General features: G+C 40.3%; 2 protein-coding genes across 7 annotated transcripts in view; both read right to left on the minus strand.

Moving 5' to 3' along the window:
* Nucleotides 1-1,578: 1,578 nt before the first annotated feature.
* On the minus strand, nt 1,579-10,891 carry si:dkey-32e6.3. The gene is made up of 6 exons (XM_034876046.1): nt 10,498-10,891; nt 9,144-9,316; nt 7,617-7,835; nt 5,593-5,753; nt 5,365-5,497; nt 1,579-2,563 (listed from the first exon to the last, which is right to left on the minus strand). Exons 1-6 carry the CDS (start codon nt 10,772-10,774, stop codon nt 2,387-2,389), a joined length of 1,140 nt encoding a protein of 379 aa, XP_034731937.1. The 5' UTR covers nt 10,775-10,891; the 3' UTR covers nt 1,579-2,386.
* Nucleotides 10,892-11,630: 739 nt separating this feature from the next.
* usp19 (ubiquitin specific peptidase 19) overlaps nt 11,631-19,907 on the minus strand; it is a 27,125-nt gene continuing 18,848 nt past the window's right edge. For 4 of the 6 annotated variants that reach the window (XM_034876040.1, XM_034876043.1, XM_034876042.1 and 1 more), the window contains 4 exons: nt 18,942-19,094; nt 18,577-18,743; nt 18,240-18,415; nt 12,943-15,686 (listed from right to left, as the gene is read on the minus strand). In XM_034876040.1, the coding sequence (XP_034731931.1) occupies nt 15,402-15,686; nt 18,240-18,415; nt 18,577-18,743; nt 18,942-19,094 (781 nt within the window). In that variant the 3' untranslated portion in view covers nt 12,943-15,401. Of the gene's footprint in view, nt 12,847-12,942; nt 15,687-18,239; nt 18,416-18,576; nt 18,744-18,941; nt 19,095-19,907 lie in introns of those variants that run through there. The other 2 variants (XM_034876045.1, XM_034876044.1) reach the window with 1 other exon arrangement.

The raw sequence follows: 19,907 nt of genomic DNA on the forward strand, positions 1-19,907 counted from the left end.
AGTGCTTTATACATGGGCTGTGGCTGAAGGTCTGTGATGACGCCGCGTGTTCTTAACCATTTTCATGCTAGTGATCATAATCTGACAGTCTTCATGGGGTCAGCAAACAGGGTGAGATCCATTGAACTTGAATCTCTAATATAATACACCAACACTCATCTTATGCTGCGTGCATGCAGTAACACCAAACATACCGGTTTATTTAAAACCAAATAGATATATTTAACATCAGAAATATGAAAAAATAATGACATCTTTCAAGCATGCCAGCACCAGTATTCACGATGATGTGAATGAGTTCAGAATTAAAGTCTTTAAAATTGAGTACGCCCCAGTTTACCTGGGTGAGTTTCAGTGTGCAAAACTCACATCCTAGAAGGGCTTTGTTTGTGTTTTTTTAATAGATGGTCCTTTATTTTGCCGGCAAAAATGTGTTTAGCTGCTTGCCCCATCCACAGCAGTTAATGGCTTAGCTTCTGTGCCGGGACTCCTGCCTGCATCTCCGATCTGGGGGAGTGCCGACTGCCATCTAATACACGGACTATGGATAAGTACGGTAAACCACACTTTAAAAAACCTGAACTTTCCCTTTAAGGAAATGATTAGTGCAGACTGTGTTGATGAGCATTAGTAAGTGTCTGACATAATTATGTCACAAGATCATTTTACTTTAAACCTATAGAGCGTAGTTTCTGACGCCCCCATGAGGAATTCTAAGTAATGACAACAAAACTGTCGCCGCATCCACATGATGCAAGCCTTCCGCGACCCCACACTGCCCCCCCGCTCTCCTCCACGCAGTTGCTAGTAGCCAAGGTGGAAAAGGTGACTATCTTCACGCTTTCTTCACATTCTGTGCAGGAAAGTTACCGGATACCACAATCTTCTGAACATAGTCACACTGAGAAATACAGAGAGTTAGGATAGAGGATAGTCTTAATTAGCTTTGTAGCAACTCATTTGGCAATGGCTTGAATGTAACGGATGTTCATTAATATCACCAAGATACGTATTAAAGCTTTAAAACACATCAGTTGTAATTCAGAGATTAACATAGTGTTGTGATGATCTGATAAACCTACTGTGAGTTGTATGACCTAATTTGATAGAGGTGTTTTCATATTGTGTTTGCACACTGAAACTCTGAGCCTGTATTATTTTAACGACCAACCAAGCTCCCAGGTTCCGGCTTTGTCTTTGCAACAGTGCTCGATATATAGTGAAATGGTTCAGCACTGGTGTCATCACTCCACTGTTAATAAAATAAATAAATAATATAATGCAGCATTTGACTATTTTTCCTTTACAATTTTGATACGGTTCGCATTCAGCTGTCTCTCTTAGTTTTGACATAAGAAAATATAGGAATTAAATATCTCCCTGAAAGTTTTAATAAAATAAAATGAATCCTAATACCTTAACTTATATATATATACATATATATATATATATATATATATATATATATATATATATATATATATATATATATATATATATATATATATATATATATTCAATGTGTCACTCACTTTCCCATCCAAAAATATATATATATATATATAAAAATTATTTACCTGATCATTTAAGTCATACTCTAATGCAATGCCTTCATAATGTGTATATAAATATAATATTTATATATAATATAAAGTGTATTACGTTCTGCACATATTCAAGTATGAACTTTCAGTTGTGAGTGAATGTAAACAATGCCGACAATGTTTAACAAAGGAAGTTAAAACGTTCTTCAAGAGAAGCTAAATGAGAGTCACACAATGAGGATAACAAACGAAGGAGCAAAACCCCGGGGGATACTACTCGCTAGACAAATAACGCAACACTTGAAGGGTTTTATCACCGTATCTGACCCCAATTATGCTGGCCGACACAAATTTCCAAGAGTCAGGGCAATTATCCAGTGGCGTGATCAGTAACAGAGCCTTCGATGCGACAAAGGATTCTTGCCTGGCCACTTTAGTGCTTAATCTTTTGTGGCGGATCACCTTAGGACAGCAGACAGTACAATCTATTTGTGAATTATTCTCTGTATAAGCTGACATCCTTGCACCTCTCTCCTGGAGTAGATAAAGTGTGCATGGTACTAACAGATTGAATTTAATTCCTACTTATCTAGCTGCCATCTTCAGTAACTGTGATCTTTCCTTATCTGCGTATTTATTCCTGTAACCCTAACCCTTATTTAAACCTCTTCCATTCATGGTTTGATGAACTCCCGTTCTTCAATAAGTCACCAACCTTTGTGTTTAATAGCCATAACTACAGTCTAGCGCATCTGCATCCCCAGTCTGTGCCCTAGTGTCTGGGTTAATGGCACACTACACTGGAGGTTGTCACAGAGACAGACATACAGTTGAGCCGAGTTCTAGCCTGCCCCCTGCTGGAGATTCCTCTCGTAGTTTTCCAGACAGATGTGGACGCGCTGAGTGAAGTAGCTTGGGTGAGAAATGGCCCTAAGGAGGTCGGTCTGGACCAGTGTGATGTCATAAAGCTCAGCGGTGCAGGCTGTACGAGTGTCAGTGCCACCTGGGCCCAGGAAAACCTGAAACACACACATACACAGACAGAGGGAGAGAGAGACACACACACACACACCGAGACAGACACACACACAGAGAGAGAGAGAGAGAGACACACACAAGCACACACACACACACACACACACACACACACACACACACACACACACACACAAACACACACCAAAAGAGGGAGGTGGGGGGGGGGGGGTAGAGAGTCAGGTTAGCTTTCTGGAGTTCTAAACCAGCAAACAAATTCAGTGGAAGCTACTTTATCTAGAAAATACATCATCTGTAGAAACGATAGCGTAAGCAACTCCCTGACGGGATACATATGCACACACAAAATAGTCTAAATGTAATTAAAACTGCCAAACATTGTAGTGAATGCATGTTGGCTCACGTTGTGTTGCCATTGTCTAACTCGACTAGCAAGCCGTACGCTGGAAATAGCGAGATTTGAAGAAAACTTGGATCGTGCAACGAGGCAACCTGCTTGGTTCTTTTCTGGAATGACAAAGAATATGTTTACATTTACTATCTAATTGGGACTTTTTTTTTGGAGACCAATTGGCAGGGATTTGTTATCGACAAATAACACAGCGATGTACTGATAAGAGCAAATATCGTTTTTCTCTTATCCAAGAACGTATCTTTGGTGTAGCCAACCTTACTCTGCAGCGCTGTGGAGAGAGGTCTGCCAATCACAGACTAGTTAACCTTAGACACACCGGATGATTAATACAAGTTAAAGAAGTCTTCCCTCTAAAAATAGGACTTGGAACTTTGTACAAAGAACCTAAAAGCTTAACTTTAAGGGTAATTCCAAATGTTTTCACAGAAGACAATTTGACGTGTCACGGTTGGAAAAGCACAGGTCTAAATAATGAAATGATTGCTGGCTGAATTCCATTTAGCTGCTTCGGGTTTCAGGGTCCTGGCCACTGGCTCACTGTCACGGTTTGCTGGACACTTGGAGCAGCATAGGAGCCATCGTTAATGTCGTTAAAACGCCTGTGCTTTTCCTGCCAACACACGTCAAAATGTCTGCTGTCAAAACGGACTTTTACATGAAATATATGGTTAGCGGCACTCACTGAATAAATGAATAAATTAGGGATTGTGTTGGATTTTGTAACATTCTAAAATACTAATTTTGACATAAAGATTTTCATTTTCACTGTAAATTAATATTGGTTCCAAAAGTGGGTTATTGGTTTCGTTGAATAATAATAATCGGTATGGGCCCTGAAAAAAACAGTATCAGTAGACCTGTAGACTAAAGATAGAGACATAAAATACAGACTACATTCTGAACCCTGATTTCCATAACGTCATGGAAGGGGAATAAAGGACAAGCGGAACAAATAAGTAGATCTATGTCCAAATACTGACTGTGAGCTGTTTGCAACATGCAAGCCTTCCAGATAATTTGATACAAGCACAGCTTCTTTCTAGTCCAATATCGCACATACCAAAAAGGACTTGATAAATGCAGTTTTATCTAATTGTGTTTGCACTGCTGTTTACAGTATGTGACGAGGAAAAAAAATAACTTCAAATGGATGCAAAAACCTCTTGCTCCTGCAGTTCACTGTAGTGTGGGGCTACAACCAAGGATTATTTTCATAGTCGATTAATGTGTGGATTAATTTCTCGATTACTCGATTGGTCTATTTGGACTGGAAAATGTCAGTAAATTGGGAAAAATGTCAATCCGTGTTTTCAAAAGCCCAAGATGAAGGTATTCAAAGGTCTCGTTCTGTTCACAACTCAAAGATATTCGGTTTATCGTCACAGAGGACTGATGAAAAGAAAGAAAGAAAATATTTGCATTTAAGGAGCTAGAATCAGAGATTTGTTTTCCTTTTTTAATTAAAAGGACTCAAAGAAATTAATTGACTTTCAAAATAGTTGGCAATTAATTTAAAAGTTGACAACTAATCAATTAATCATTGCACCTCTAGTTGATTGCTCTGGTGTTAAAAAACTATAAAACACCAGAACAATTTAAACAGCATTGTCAAAAAACCGTACTGTTACATTTTCTACAGAAAAAACGAGTTTAATGCATAATCACCCCAGCAACGAGAGAAGGTGGGCAGATCATAAACCCTTGAAGATACGATGTTCACTCATTACTGACCAAGTTGCAGTTCTGGCTCATTATACACAGAGCCAGTGTGATGATAAAAGCGGCAACGTGTCTCTTCCTAACGAGGGATCATGACCTGATATGTGGCTGTTTTAGATTTCATCATCGCTGCTAAAATCTCCTGCCACAAGTCTCGCTGAGGGGTAGACAGTGTGCTCTCACTGCCTACGTCCATCCACAAACGGCGGATGGAGTAAAAACACTACCGCTACGGTCCAAAGAGGCCGCTGCAATAGTCACAAAGTCACATTTAGCCACTTAAAAAACTGCTTTAGATGACAAGAAAGAAACAGTCCACTCCAGGTAGTCTAACAAAATGACCACATACTATATGTATGAAGGTTTCTTGGAGCTGCAGGTCAATACCATTGACTCAATGGTTATATAACAAAGTGCTGAGATTTTAGTCATCGGAACATGAAAGAAAGTGACACAGCAGTGTTACTGAAGCACGTTATCATCCTTCTCTCCTTATCCGTCTCTTAGATCCTGACTCTACTTCAAAAGCTCAACCGTTTCCAAAATGGAAAGAAAATAAGGAAAACTAAAAATTGCCCTTGAATTTGTTTTAAGTATAAGCCAATTGAAGCTGTGAGTGCAGTTACAATGCGTATGGTTGCAGATAGAGGTTGTTGTATTCATGCTGATGTCCCGATGTAAAAGGAGTACCTTGGGATGAACGATGGTGTGCTCGTCGTCCTGCCGTATGTGGTCGTCTATGAAGATGTGCTGAACGTGTTGGTCAAACGGGTCGACCCACAGCGGCTTCCCCCCACGGATGGAGAAGGTGTTACTTGCCCACCTGAGCAACAAACAGACACAGGAAGATTTTTGTAAAAATACAGATGAAAGTACGGAGGCCGCAAAAACTGGTGGCTTGAAGAATGCTATGCATACCAGTCGTAGTGGTCCTGAAAGCCCCCAAGGCCCTGGACTGAGCTGAAGTACTGGTACAGGCCTCTTTCTCCATCACGAGAGGAAATGCTTTCCTTGGCACGGCTCACGACGATTCCCCTCCTGCTGCAGCGGATCTTGCCTAGTGTCGTATTCACATTTAACTGAGCCGAGAGCGACAAGAAGAGCCAGAGTCAGAGAGAGAAATAAAGAGGGAGAGACGCTCAGAACTTTATGTGGAGAGCATCAAATCAAAACGAACCTCTTCTGATTTTGTTATTAGTACATGAGGTCTGACAGACTTGACCTAAATGAAATGGGCTATCAGCATTAAGATTACAGTTATGTCTGTGCCAGCGACATAACAAGACAACTCTGCCATTCTGTAGTTTTATAATAAATAGGGAATGTTTACAGATGATCATAAACTATTAAACAGCAGTAAAGTGATCAATTGTTCTGGAGTTGTTGTTGTAGCAGTTGAAAAACAAAAATACCCTCTGGCATGACGTTCCACTTAAGGGTCCAATGTGTAGGGTTTTCTCCATCTAGCGTTGAGATCATATACCCCAATCAACTCTCTGGTACCACTCAGTTCAAAGTACTTTACTTTACTGCACCAGGTTAGAGGGGAAACTTGGACAATTGTAGTATCCCTTTCAAATCCAAGCTACAGTGGTATTGTTACTGAAATGTTCCTAACCTAATTGATATTGAATATAATATTGAATAAAATCGATAGGGGACCTAGTAAAGTGGAATCAATTCGGAAAATCATTGAAATCCTTGCTGCGTGTCATCTTCTCATCCCTTTTCTCTCCCACCTTTGCTGTTATTCTCTAGCTTGGGGGTTCCCAAACTTTTTGGTCTGAGGTAGCCCCCAGCCCTGTTCCCGGTGTGTTCCAAATGTTCAATCCTAGTCCTTATTTAAAAGTGGACATTGTTATTTTGTACGGCGGTACGGTATGTTTAGGGTCCTTACTGCGCCCGGATTGGAGTCCAGCCCAGGGCTCCCTGCTGCTTTGCCTTTTGCTGCATTTTAAACTGTCGAGCTGTCCTACAATCTGTCCACATGACGGTGTCGGCAGAAGTACCCCATGGGGTACAAAGTACCCTGGTTGGGAACCACTGCTCCAGATCTAGCTCTCTGGAATAACTACCTAACTAGGGTAATAAAAGCCAAAAATGTTTTCTTAAAAAAAGAAGAACTTGAATACCTTCAAGCCTACAGTAGCCAATATGACATGGTTGTTAAAGCGAACAAAACAAAGTTCATGGTAATTATGGGTTCTTTGCAGATTTGCAGCACATTTTTACCCATGGGCAATGTGACAGGTACTGTAAGGCTCTCTAGGTGTAATGTTCACAGTTCCCTGACCTAATTATAACTAAACTTTGAGAACAAACAGAAGCATCTGAACGGACTAATACTTTTTCTTGCTAGTGATTACAATGCGGTATTTAGAGTTAAAAGAAAAAGCTTTAAAGCTGCTTTCTGTTCTGCTTCAAGTATCTTTCAATTCTATCGCCGTCCTCTATGTGGCTGCCGTAAATGGTGTTTATTAGGGGCAAGGCATCTCTCAGTACAGGCTCTAGAAAAAGACAAAACAGGCCAACCATTTAAAATCACCATAGGCACTTTGCCTAACCCTAATGTATGCAAACTTGTTTTAGGATATTATGTGAATTTGTTAAAAATGTGTAAATCTCATCACATAATCTATTTATTCTAAAACGCATTTTATTGATGATTACTCGCCTTTTAATGTCTTTCTTTAGAGCTTTGAAGCACTTAGTAACTCTGTTTTGGAAAGTACATAAAACATGTTTGTACTTGCAGGAAGTGTTAGGAAGTGCTGCTGTATAGTCCACTCTGACTGTGCAGTAAACCAGACATTACCTTACCCTGCTGAATTAATCCCAAACTATCCGCCAGGCACAAATATGTTGTGGTCATTTGGGGCGAACTTCTACTTTAACTCAAAACATTGTAAACCAGTGAATGTCTCACTTTTTTTCTATTTCACCTTAAGATCGGGCAGATCGGGGAACAGCGGGTGGGCGCCTTCATTCAGCGCTCTGGAGACAGCGCTCAGCACGCGAGGTAGGTCGCTTCCAAACGAACGGAAAATCACGGCAAACTCCCTTCCTTCCTGCACCAGGTCTTTGAGCAGCTGGAAGAAGGAGGGGAGGATCCAGTGGTACAGTTGTCCACCCTCCCCTTTTACACACAGCTCTCTGTCTCCCTGCAGGGAATGGAGTCAAAGAGCAGTCAGGAACACATACTTTATCAGGGATCAAGGATGCTACAGAGCCTGGTCCTGTGAGGTTGGGGGCTGTGTTATCAGTGGATATTTGTTTGATACATTTCTTAGTGAAACGTTTTTCAGATAAGTCAACATGCATTTGAATGCATCTGTTTTAAAATAAGAAAAAATAATGATGCAGAGTTTTTTGAGGTATATCCCAATTTTGAACAGGCTGAACAAAACGACTAACAAAACGAGTCACTTTGAGTTGCCACAACCGTGTACAAGCCAGGCACGACACGGATTGTGGATGGCATAGACTCAGGTTTCCCAATGTAACTCAATATAAGTAATATAGGTAATATATAAAAACTATGACAACTGATGTGTACAATGGCTGTCATTAGTTTGAGGACGTAGCTCTATGCTTTGGTGCAGGTTTTTCTTTTGCAAAATCGTACTTATTTGTACACAGCCACTTTACCACCTATCAGCAGGGCCGCTTGCTTGAATTTATTTTTCACGCCTCATGTGCCTGACTAGTCATATCAAGTTGTCGCCCATAGTGTACCGTGACTTTTCCTGAATTGCTGTTGCCATTTTAGTTCAGTTTAATCTTTATTTACTTTTTTTTGCCCTTCTCTCTAACCTAGTATAGCTTCCATTAGTTTTAAGTGTATGTGTATGCATGTACAGTATATCTACACTGTGTGTGTGTGTATATGCCAGTATGTGAGTTTATGAGTTGAGTTTACATGTATGTGGATGTTTGTATGTATGCGGGTATGTGGCTATACATGTACTGGGGGGGGGGGGGGGGGGCTTCCTGTTACAATTGAACTACTCATTTTAAACTAATCTAACCATGATTAGCGATGGTTTATGAGGAGATGTGAAAATACCCCTTACGTTTGTGATGCAGTTAAAAGGCTGCTAGAAAGTCAACCAAGTTGCATAATGTACAAACTATTTGCTCAACCTGTATACCTCCGGTGTATATCCGTCACCATAGATTTTGCAGGTTAAGCAGACTGGTTTGTCTCATTTCACACAAAAAAAACAACTGACCACATCAGCTGGGTATTACTAACTGTTGAACAGAGGATGAATTCTCAGTTCATACAGTCAGCTCTGAAGTATGGCAGCTGGTGATCTTTATGTGCAATTTAGTTTTAATTGGGAAAGTACCCGTTTTGAAGAAAAAAAAAATTCTCAAGGTCAGGGAGATTGAGCTTAATCAGTTTATACAGAACTTTCTACAGACCATCTGGCCTTCTTATACATTCTCTTGTATACAATGCTTGCCTTGGTGCCCTCAGGCCAGCGGAGCAGCTCCAGATGTTCATCTAGAATCCCGCGGAAACGTCTCCCTGCAACGGCGGTGAAACCTGCTATCTTTCCAAAATGAGATTGGTAACTAACTGCATCATCGCACGGCGGGAGCAGAGAGGTCAAGTCACTCAGCCATTCCCACTTTCCTGCAGAGAGGCGAGGAGAACAAGGTTTTTGGGAATGTTATTAAATGTCGACACACTGAACATCAAACAATGAGTGGAAGATGCTATTACAGTATGCATTATACCGAGTATGTTCTGAAGGCCTCAAGGGAGTCTATTATTTCTTGCTATAGAATGAAGATGCAGTAGTGCAGCCAAGGATAATATAGTCAACAACATTCATGATTACATCTCTCCATTGTCTCTGATGACTTTAAGGCAGCTGTAGGCTACACAAGCCAATGTTTTGGAGAACCTTAAAGAATTATTATCACTTCAAGTACATCCGCGCTAAAAACAGAGCAATGATAGAAGAAAAAACTGAGCCTTTGAAAATGAGCCAACCAACAGATAAACTCTCCTATAAATGGCTCTAGAACTTATTCTGCCAAACCATACTAAAAAAAGTTATATTATTTACAACCTGCCATTCGGCATATGTGCGATTCCAATAATGCATTTTCATTTTAAAAGCCTCAATTACATTTGGCTAATTTTGGTTGGTTGACAGTCTTTAGGCCATTCATAATTTCAGAGAAATTAGGTAGAGCGGGGCAATTTATTGATATTTATATCAAGATATGAGACTAGATATTGTCTTCGATTTTAGAGATTGTAATATCGTAATTTGGCATAAGTGATCTCCTTTTCTGAACATACTAACTAGACTGTTGTAACAGTTCCATTATTTGCTTTTACCCCAAATTACTGATGATTATTTATCAAAAACCTCATTGTGTAAATATTTTTGTGAAAGCACCAAAAGTCAACACTACAATATCGTTGCGGTACCGATATGAAGGTATTTTATCAAAAATATCGTGATATTTGATTTTCTCCATATTGCCCAGCCCTAAAAAGTAGGCTAGATTTGATTAGATAGTTGCTACAGCAACATATAAGACACATAGCAAACACACAGAATATACAAGAAATAATAAATAGGATAGAACACATGAACTATTCAAAAATAAAGAAAATACAAAGGAAAGAATGTACACACGCACATACAAGTGGCGAATAAAAAAGAAGGACTTTTTTGACAGATTTTAAGATTGAATTCGGCACAACAGGAACAATGACTTCGCTGACTGGGCTAACACAAAGTACTAGCATCCTTGTGGGATTCGCGAAGGTACTATCAAGTACTATTTCAAGTTTACCTTTTTTGCTAATCTTTCCCCAGGTGACAGTCGAGAGGAAATGGTCCAGTGCAGCTTCTATCCCCTGAGCTATCATGGTGTCCGACACCAGTATGGTGTTGTTGAGGTCGATGTGGAGGACTAACTTTTTCCTCGGGTCACGATTTGACGGCCCCAGGTCCCGAGGGACTGTCACCGCGGGGTCACCGGTCCCACTCACAAGCTCAGGGGCATTTCCGCTGTTTGTCACTTCATGTTCTTCAGCTTTGCGACCGTTGTTCACACCGAACTCCGCCATTAGGGCGCTACCACTGACGTTAGTTGGTTTGAAAATATTCAACTAAAACGTGCTCCCTAACCGGCTCAGCCGTCCGTGTCATTATTTACCTGTACTTCCTCTTTTCTTCTTCTGGTGCTCAGTAGTTGCGTACTACCAGCCAGTGGAGAGAGCGCCATCTTCCTGTTGCTGTTAAACATTTTAGTATCAGTAGGACTTCAGACATTCCCACATTTTATTTAATATCCACACGTTTAACTGTCTATCGTTTTGAGTCAGGTTGAAAATTAAAGCAAAAGCTTCAATAACTAGTGAGAATTATTGTTAAAGTATTAACAAGCAGGCACAATTAGCACGAACAGAGTTTAGGAACAAAACATACATTACAAATGAAGATAACCTAGTTCTGTCTTATGAATGTTTACACGTTTTAATACATTTCAGTTATCTATTAGTAACAAAGGTGTCTTGTAAAGCAAGTTTCTGTCACTAAATCCCAAATACTTCTGGAATTTCTGTGGTCAAAACAAAGGAACATTTCTTTTTCCATTGTACAAACATATTTGGAATGATGTGTAGTAAAATTATTGATGCTGTATGGAAATGAAACTTTAATGTATGCCTTACTGAATAGGAATGTTGTACTCTTAATTTATTTATAGGGGGGTATTCCATGCTTCTTTATTGATATTCTGGGGTGCCTGGGGAAAACTCACATCAGGTACAAAATTGGAAATTGGAACACCTGTGTGATACTTGACAACAATTTTGGCTCACAGGACCACTATTATTTCCAGATATAGAACTATAAAAAGATCCACAAAAATTGCCGGCATCTTGTAACAGCCATCGGTAAAAAAGAACAAATCAATTCACGTAAGCAGTTCTCAAAATTGTTTTATTTATATTACCATTTATATGCATCCACAGCAGCATTGTTAATGATCCCCACTTTTTATACGCAGTCTATTACAAAGGAGAGGAGGGGGGAGACTGGACAACTCACGCACAACTGAAATAATGAAATGAAAAAGTTTGTAGGGGGGGGGGTATGTAACAGGGGCTGAGGTTACAGGCTGAACATGCAGTCATGCACATTTCAGTTTATACTGAAGCCTTTGACAATTGCATCCACAGGATTGAATATCTAAACAAGTACAAAAAATAAAAATACACTAGAGCAAAAGAAGCCAAATAAAGTTTATAAAGCAACAAAAGACAAAAGTGTGTGCCCTCCATAATTAAAAAAGTAGCAAGTCAGCACCCGTCTCACATGGTTTTTCATGATATCTGTTGCTACAATTCCAATCTAACTTACAGAATACCCTGCTACAAACAACACAAGTCAGGCAATACAAAAAAAGAAGAAACCGTACACACATTACAACAATCTTTACTCAAACTCCCTCAAATGTACCCAAATAAAGGACCATAGCTTTAGCCAGGGATTAACAGGTCTGGTCAAGGTCAGCAGTGAGGTCTTAAGCTTGAAACCAGTTAACAAGGTGCCTTGGTGTGTGGAAAACTGGAAGGCGCTCCACTCAACTCGGTTAGGGGTTTGAGGATGAATTCCTGCAGCAGCAGTTTATAACAGGCTGCTAACAGGAGCTCAGAGATAACAGAACCGTGTTATCTTCTGTGCGTTTGTGTCACTATATACACCGAATGGATATAACTACATATACAGCGGGTTAAGTGTTTATCAATGGGTACGTATATTAATATGAGTATATCAATGATGTGTGTGTCAAGTTAGAACACGTCTATATGCAGCCTATGAAAGTCTTTCACAACTGAGTGCAGTTGAATCCACAAAGACCACCTTAAGATCTTTCACAGATCCAGAAGCCTGCGTTATTAATGAGCACCGATGGGTCTTTAGCGGAGGGGTTAGCTTCCACTTCCATGGATCGCCAGGCTCTGATCTGGATTTCCTTCAGTCCTCTCCATGACTAGTCCACCTCCTCCATGTTGCTGTAGGATGGCGCTACACACTCTCCCGAGTTGGCGAAGAGGTCAGAGGGAACTTCTGGGGTCAACGTGGGCGGTCCTTCAGGATCCAGCTCTGTCCCAAATAGTGACTGGCTAGAAGCCTGTAAAATAAACCAGGATTTACGATAAATTTCGCTGGCTTAGTTATCTGGGACAGCTTTATCTGTTTGGAGAAAATGATGAGGATGAAGACTGTAAACGTATGGAGATTTTTATTTCCAGGAGTACAATGCATTGTATATTAGGGAAGCAGCATTTAGATGGAGGTATCTACATTATTGCAGGGAAATTAAAATAGGTTAGGACTTTCTTTTAAATAGTGCTTGCAAATATCAACAACTCAGTAATTCAAAGATCGAGACCTTAAATCATTTCCGGACAAAATCCAAGTCCATGAGAATTCTTTCCAACAAACATACAGTAGACTAGACACATACACAGTGTCCCCTTTCATTCTGGTCCATTCAAATTCAGTCAACTAAACAAACACCCAACGGCATTTAAATGATTGGGGGAAGAAGAAAAAAAACGTAGTTGAACTTCAACTGTCTGGATACGAGTTTAACATCTGTTGATCATACTACTGCTGTTTATGTTGGGTTCCTAGAGATTTCCCTTAATACACAAAGTACTGAATGTTAAATACAAGCTATACCTTAAAGAGACTTTTAAAAGTAGACAGACTTCAGCTTGCATATATCCTAGTCAAGTATGCACAGTCTGACGGTGCTCTGAGCTTTGCTGTGCAATTAAGGCAGACAGGTTACTCTACACTGCCTTGGATTTCCCTGAGACCCACACACACAAAAACTCACAGCCAGAGTAAATAAATGATCTATGGACAGTTTGGAGTTTCAGGAAGTGTTAAAGAAGTCATTTTAAACTGCTCATGATAAAGCTATAAATTAGTAAATAATAAAAGAAACAATGACACTTGGGGATTTTTAAGTATTTTTTGTTTCTAGTAATTGAGTACTTTAAAATAATGTGAAATGAAATGTTTTAGAGCTCCAAAACTGTCCATAATCAACTGCTTTCCACTCAAAACTGAGTTAACACATTAAAAACCATTACATTCAGAGGTGGACGGTAATTCCTTAATCAACAATTGCACGCTCCTAATTGAATGTTGTGGTAACAACACTGCATTGACTGTAAATTTCTCACAGACAGAGCAACACATTGTCTTACTACATTTTATCCTGGGAGTTTAAAATCCTCACCTGGCTATGGCTTTAAAAAAAATATTACATTAAAAGCAACTAAAACAGACCTTGACAGGGATTTCAGTAAAAAAAAAAAAACATGAAAAAAAAAAATCTAATTAGAATGACCTGCAGTACATATTAATGACCTGCAGTACATATTAAATAAAAACCTGATGGAGGCAAACAGTGATATACCATAAATCAGTAAGTGTTCAATTTAAGGACATAAAAAGGCAACAGCAATTGGTCATACACACAAAAATAGTTGTTTTTGCTTTACAATATAACATTTGAAAAGTGCTGCTGTTGAAGTGCCTCTTTTTACATACTACTCCTTCTTGCCCTCGTACTGCAGGAAATTTGCGATCTCATTCTCTTGAGTGTAGTGCAATAAAAACAAAAGACTCTTCATCAGTGGCTTCATCTGGAGATCGAGAACATGTTTCGTTTACTACTAGAGTGTTGTCATTTATCAGGTTATAAGCACTCGTTACAACTATACAGTTTCTTTGTCAAATAAATCTGAACTAAAGGTTAACTTAAAAGCTTTTTTCAGAGCTTAAAACCACACCTCCATAATTTAGGATTTTTTTTTTTAGCCAAACTGCAATTGAAGAATGATTCCATGATTTAATATAGGTGTAGGTGATTCAGGCTGTCAGACCTCGCCATCTGAGAACTATCTTCAAAATATGACCCGAAAAAACTGCAAAATTGTTAAAAAGTACACGTGCACTGGAAGCGAGGGCCAATACAATGCGTAGAGACGGGTACTGTGCTGATACGCTCAGTCTACTGAAGCTTGTACTACGATGTTCGCGTATGATGACGAATAAGAATATTTTAGCTGTCTCCTCAGTTGGGGCTGGCTGATTTGACAATATACAGTATATAGGGAAGACGATACATGAATGTGACCATAAATAATTTTTCTATGTTTGTAACGCGATGACAAAAGACCGGCAGGCGGCCAAACAGCGTTGCAGCAACATTTATGTCATTTGGACGAGGCTTTACGTTCTGATCCTTGAACATCATCTAGTTCTTAATGAAATAAGAAAATACTAAGTACTTTTTATTTGTGAGGATTTAACATTTCATGTATACTGTTTATTTAGTGAATTACCACAAAACATGCTGTATCGCGATATGAAATGGCCTATGTGGGGATGGAAGACTTGACCATATCACACAGCCTAACCTCAGTGTTTTTTTTAAATGTGTGAAGTAGTGCCCAAAGTTTTTTAAAGGGTTGAGCCATGTAAAGGTATCCATACTCCTCTAGTGTTGGAAGAACCATTCTACTAGCTAGGCCAATGGAAGGATGACTTACTGGGTTCTTTCACAAGAGTAGTGGTTATGTATTAAAACTTCCAAAGATTCCTATCTAACCAACATTCATATTTCTGAATGCCCCGACCAAAATCAAGTCACCATCGAGCCACTGATCAGGTCCAGCTGGATTTGTAAAGCAGAGGATAGACCAAATTGACGAACAGAGCAAACACGGCTGCCAGAGTGCCCAAAACAAAATAGCGCACACAGTCATCATCGGGATGGTCCGACATCCTCTGCCTGCGGTGCCGGCGCACAGATCCTTCAGTTCTGTCTTCGTCTTCCTCATCTCCGTTCCTCAACACTTGTCGCCTCTGCCGCGCAGAGCGGAGCAGTCCGCGGGGGCCTTTGTTGAGCCCCTCCTCTTCTTCCTCCAGTTCCCGCCATAATAGAGAGGCCTGCGATTGGCGGAAACCGGTGTCAGCTTCTGGGAAAAGGCGTTGTCTAACAAATACTATGATTACATGTTGGTACATTTAGCTGGTCTACCCCACAGTTTCAGAATTACACTGGTTTGAAACAAGCTAATGACGTCTAGGGACAAATTGGGACAGTTCAAGAGGCTTGTTTTTCAAAAACCAGATGGGTAAAGTACGGAGGATATTTGCATGTAAAGACTGTTAAAGAAAGCACAAGAGCATCTTACATTTTTTCCTGAAACCCTTTTCTGCCAATCCAACACGGTACATATCAGAAAAAAAGTTAAAGAAACACTAACTTATTGGGACTTTAGCTTATTCACAGTATCCTCCAGAGTTAGATAAGCCCATACATAATCTTCTCATCACCATGCGTGTCGTAACTGTCTAGTGCATCCACCGCTAGCCTAACTTAGAACAGATGCTGGAGGAACATGTTGGCGTTATTTTGTCACTTATTGGGAGCAGTAGGCTAGTTGGAGCTGGTTACCTCCAGCATCTGTGGTAAGCTAGGCTAGTGGTGGGTGCGCCAGAGAGAGTGCCAACATGCACAGAGATGAGAAGGGTATGTATGGACTTATCTAACTCTGGGGGATACGGTGAATAAGCTAAAGTCCCAATAAGTCAGCGTGTTTCTTTAAGGCGTATGGTTTAAGTTCACTGCAAAACTGACATTAAAGTTAATACGATTATAAAAGCAGGGCAAAAAAAGTTGGAGAAAACGTTTTGTCTTTGTGAATGTATAGTTTAACAGGAGAACCATTTATCCCATAAGATCACATACAGTCTCAAGTCCTTATCAGCATCACAAGGTTCAGTGTTTCCCACAGATTAGAAAGCAATTTGTGGCGTGGGGGGGAGAAATGACAACATCATACACTCATGTGTGACGTCAATCCGCAATCGTTATTTTACCTTATAATTATTAAGTAGCCTATCTTTGAAGTAAAAATTAAAATCTACAAAAAGATCAATTAAGACCTCTCAAAGAGGGGTGGCTTGCCCAGGGCCAGGCCGGCTCAGCTGTGCCTTTCTCCCGTTGCGTCCCACTGTCCCTCCTCCCCTTTCTACCTGTCTACGCACGTGGGCAGGCGAGGGGCTGCTCTCCTGCTCCTCACAAAACAGATTCAGAAAGGTGACTGTTTCGGCAGCCACAGGAGAGAAATACCTCTTGTGCTCGCTGGACAATACCGGCAACAAAAAGTTGCTGTCTTTTCTAAAGAGAGTTGCCACATTTGTGAAAAAAAAATCGCGAAGGCGGTCTGAAAAGTCGCCAAGTTGGCAACACTGCTTTTATGGAGACAGACGCTGCACGGAGGGGTGGGGCTGTGTATGCGTGTGTGCAGAGTGACAGAGAGATGGAGGAGAGCAGGGAAAGGAAATGCAGCTGATAAAATGTGTTTTAAACAGCGTAAAAAATAACAAAACGCAATTTGTTGATTGCGTGGCGCGCTGCCACAAATCAGTCTATGTGTGGAAAACACTGAGGTTACACCTGACAACCTGTGTGATAAAAGCAAACTGTATAAACAGAACACTGTAATTGTTTAATTTCTGTAGAGAAGATCTCATCTGGATACAGAAATTAAAGTGCATCTTCAGAGAGTCAGAAGCGAGACAGTGGAGACACCCAAGAGTGAAAGAGATCATGCTCTGTAATTTAACCCAAGTGAACTGAACGTATGTGACTTAAATGTGCAAATATTGAAGACCATTCACAGCTCTCCCTCTCAACCTCATCAACTGAACATAAATCTGTACATTCTAATAAGTTAAAGCAGTGCACTTCATTGGATCTACAGTAAATAAATGGAAGGATCTTTTTGTTACGAGGCACCTGTCAGCAAGAGCTCTGTTCAAGACTATATGAAAAGAAACTTGCCAAATACTGCCAATTCATGATTAGTGGCTGACACATTAATCAGTTTCCCAAAAGCCATGGAAGGTGAATTTGAACACTTTGGAGTTTTTGCATTCAGATATACAAGTCATCTGATTATAATGCACAATTCCTGGGAAAGTTAAAAGTTTGGAATAATGCTTTAAGTTAGCAGGCACAATCTGATTCTATATCATGTAGAATAAACACATGGGACAGCCTCAATGCAATGGCATGCATTTGCAAACTATTTTACCTCCATTTTCACAGGTGGGCAGTACTTGCATTGCTTAAACTATGCAGTTAGGGTATTTCCACCAAACTCTTCACCCGAAGCTAATCCATTTATACACCCTCCATTTAACCCTGTACTACACTGCCACACTTACTGACATTTGAAAGAGTTAGTGTTGCTTTTATTGAATTCAGGTCACCAGAAAAGTTACATGCAGAACAAGATGTATGTACAGAGTAATATTCTGAAAATTAAAGTAAATATAAGGTCAATTTAAAGACTAACACAAATATGGTGTAAAATGTGAATAAGCCAAAGGATATTAAAACCTTTGATGAAAGCTTAACCTTGGCAACCGCGTATGAAAACCCCTTCTATTGGCGTGATCCTCTGTCTCTTAGTGTTCTGGCGCCCTCACCTGGCTCGCAGTAGCTCCTGTGGCAGAGGGAGACTCTGCTCCTACAGGCCTGAGGAAGCGCGGGGGCCTCTCCACGGGTGAGTTCCGTCGTCGGTAGAACAGGACATAGGCGTAGCGCGTCACCACCTGACTCTCCTCCACCATTGTCACGGTACTGTCATCAAACAGACGCCAGCCTGCGGGACAGTATGAATGGGTAGAGCAGGAGGGTAAGGGAAGCGAGTTCGACAACAGGGTGGTAGACAACAACAAGACAAAATAGGGAGAATGGAAAAATTGTAAGACCTACTTACAGTTCTATAAAGATGGGAATAAAGCTCATTGACTGCCCACTCACCAACATCACTGCGCTGACTGTTCTTGTCACTTGGCAGGCGAGCATACGCCGTGTAGTGGCCTCCTATCATCCCTCCATAGTGGTTGATGACTGCATATAAATCATAGATAGGGGGTTGTTGCATCTCATCCTTCTGGCCAATACAGAACTTACTTAGATCCAGATTCCTAGAGGAGAGGATTATTAGAAGAGGATTATTAAAAGTGAAAATGTGGGAACATGGTTCTCCAAGTACTGCATTTAAACTCCCCAAAAACATTTTTTTGCTTGTTATAATTTGTCTTTTAATATTAAAGCAAATTAAAATAAGTGGTGTGCTGCAGATTGATATGTGGTGAAAATTCAGCTCTATACTGTGAGTTTACCTGACAGGAAAGTCAACCATGTCATTGATCTTATCCCTCCAGATGAAGCTCCTGAAGGAGAAGCGTTTGAGCTGAATAATCAAAACGTTGGGCAGACGCCACAGCAGCAGTTGCTTGGAGGCCTCTCGGTGCTGCTGGCACTTTGGACAGTACCTTAAAAAACAGACAGTGTGGATAAGTAACAACCATAGGCTAAAGCTAATATAGTTAGCCTACAGAAACAAGGGGTTCCGTCCGTCCCATCTAACGTTACGGTTCGGAGCCGCGACGCCGGAAACTTAACGCTAATCTACAACAGGAGTCTGTGTCTGATCCAACGTAATTTACACAGATTTAATTGTTCTTGGATACACAGAGTTTGTTGCTAGTGCCCGTGAAATAAAGGTCTGATCAATTTATCAAACAAGCTGGCCCCGCTAGTCAACCACAACCTGAAATTTAGACAACATGCAGCCATTGTCATACACTTCAGTCTGGATTGATTGTATTATATGAATTCAATGATGTCATGCTAATCAACCAGCGTATTTCTACCTAATTTCGCCCCCCCAAATCACTTCAGAAGAGTAGTCACAGCGATTATGGTTCCCATTAGAAAAGATCCTTTTTTATATTTTATCTATGTAGATGCCTTCCCGTACAAAATCACTGCGGTAGTCGAGAATGATTTATTATTTCCAAATAAAGCTATTTATGTCATCTTTTAAATGTTATTTTTTCATATATTTACTGTTTGTGTACACACACACACACACACACACACACACACACACTCACTCACTCACTCACCAAAAGCCCCTTTGCAACAGCAAGAGGAGGTCAAAGCCGCGCTATACTTTCTGTTTACTGACTGCTCGAAAGCAGAGAGGAAATTAAAGACAGCAATGTAAGTCAGGAATAAAAGCAGAGCTCACCTGGGGGAAAGTGGCCACAGGGGTGGAATATTGTTAGGATAATGGGTAGTTG

Source organism: Etheostoma cragini, chromosome 7 (genome assembly GCF_013103735.1).
Source record: "Etheostoma cragini isolate CJK2018 chromosome 7, CSU_Ecrag_1.0, whole genome shotgun sequence".
Classification (NCBI taxonomy): Eukaryota; Metazoa; Chordata; class Actinopteri; order Perciformes; family Percidae; genus Etheostoma; species Etheostoma cragini.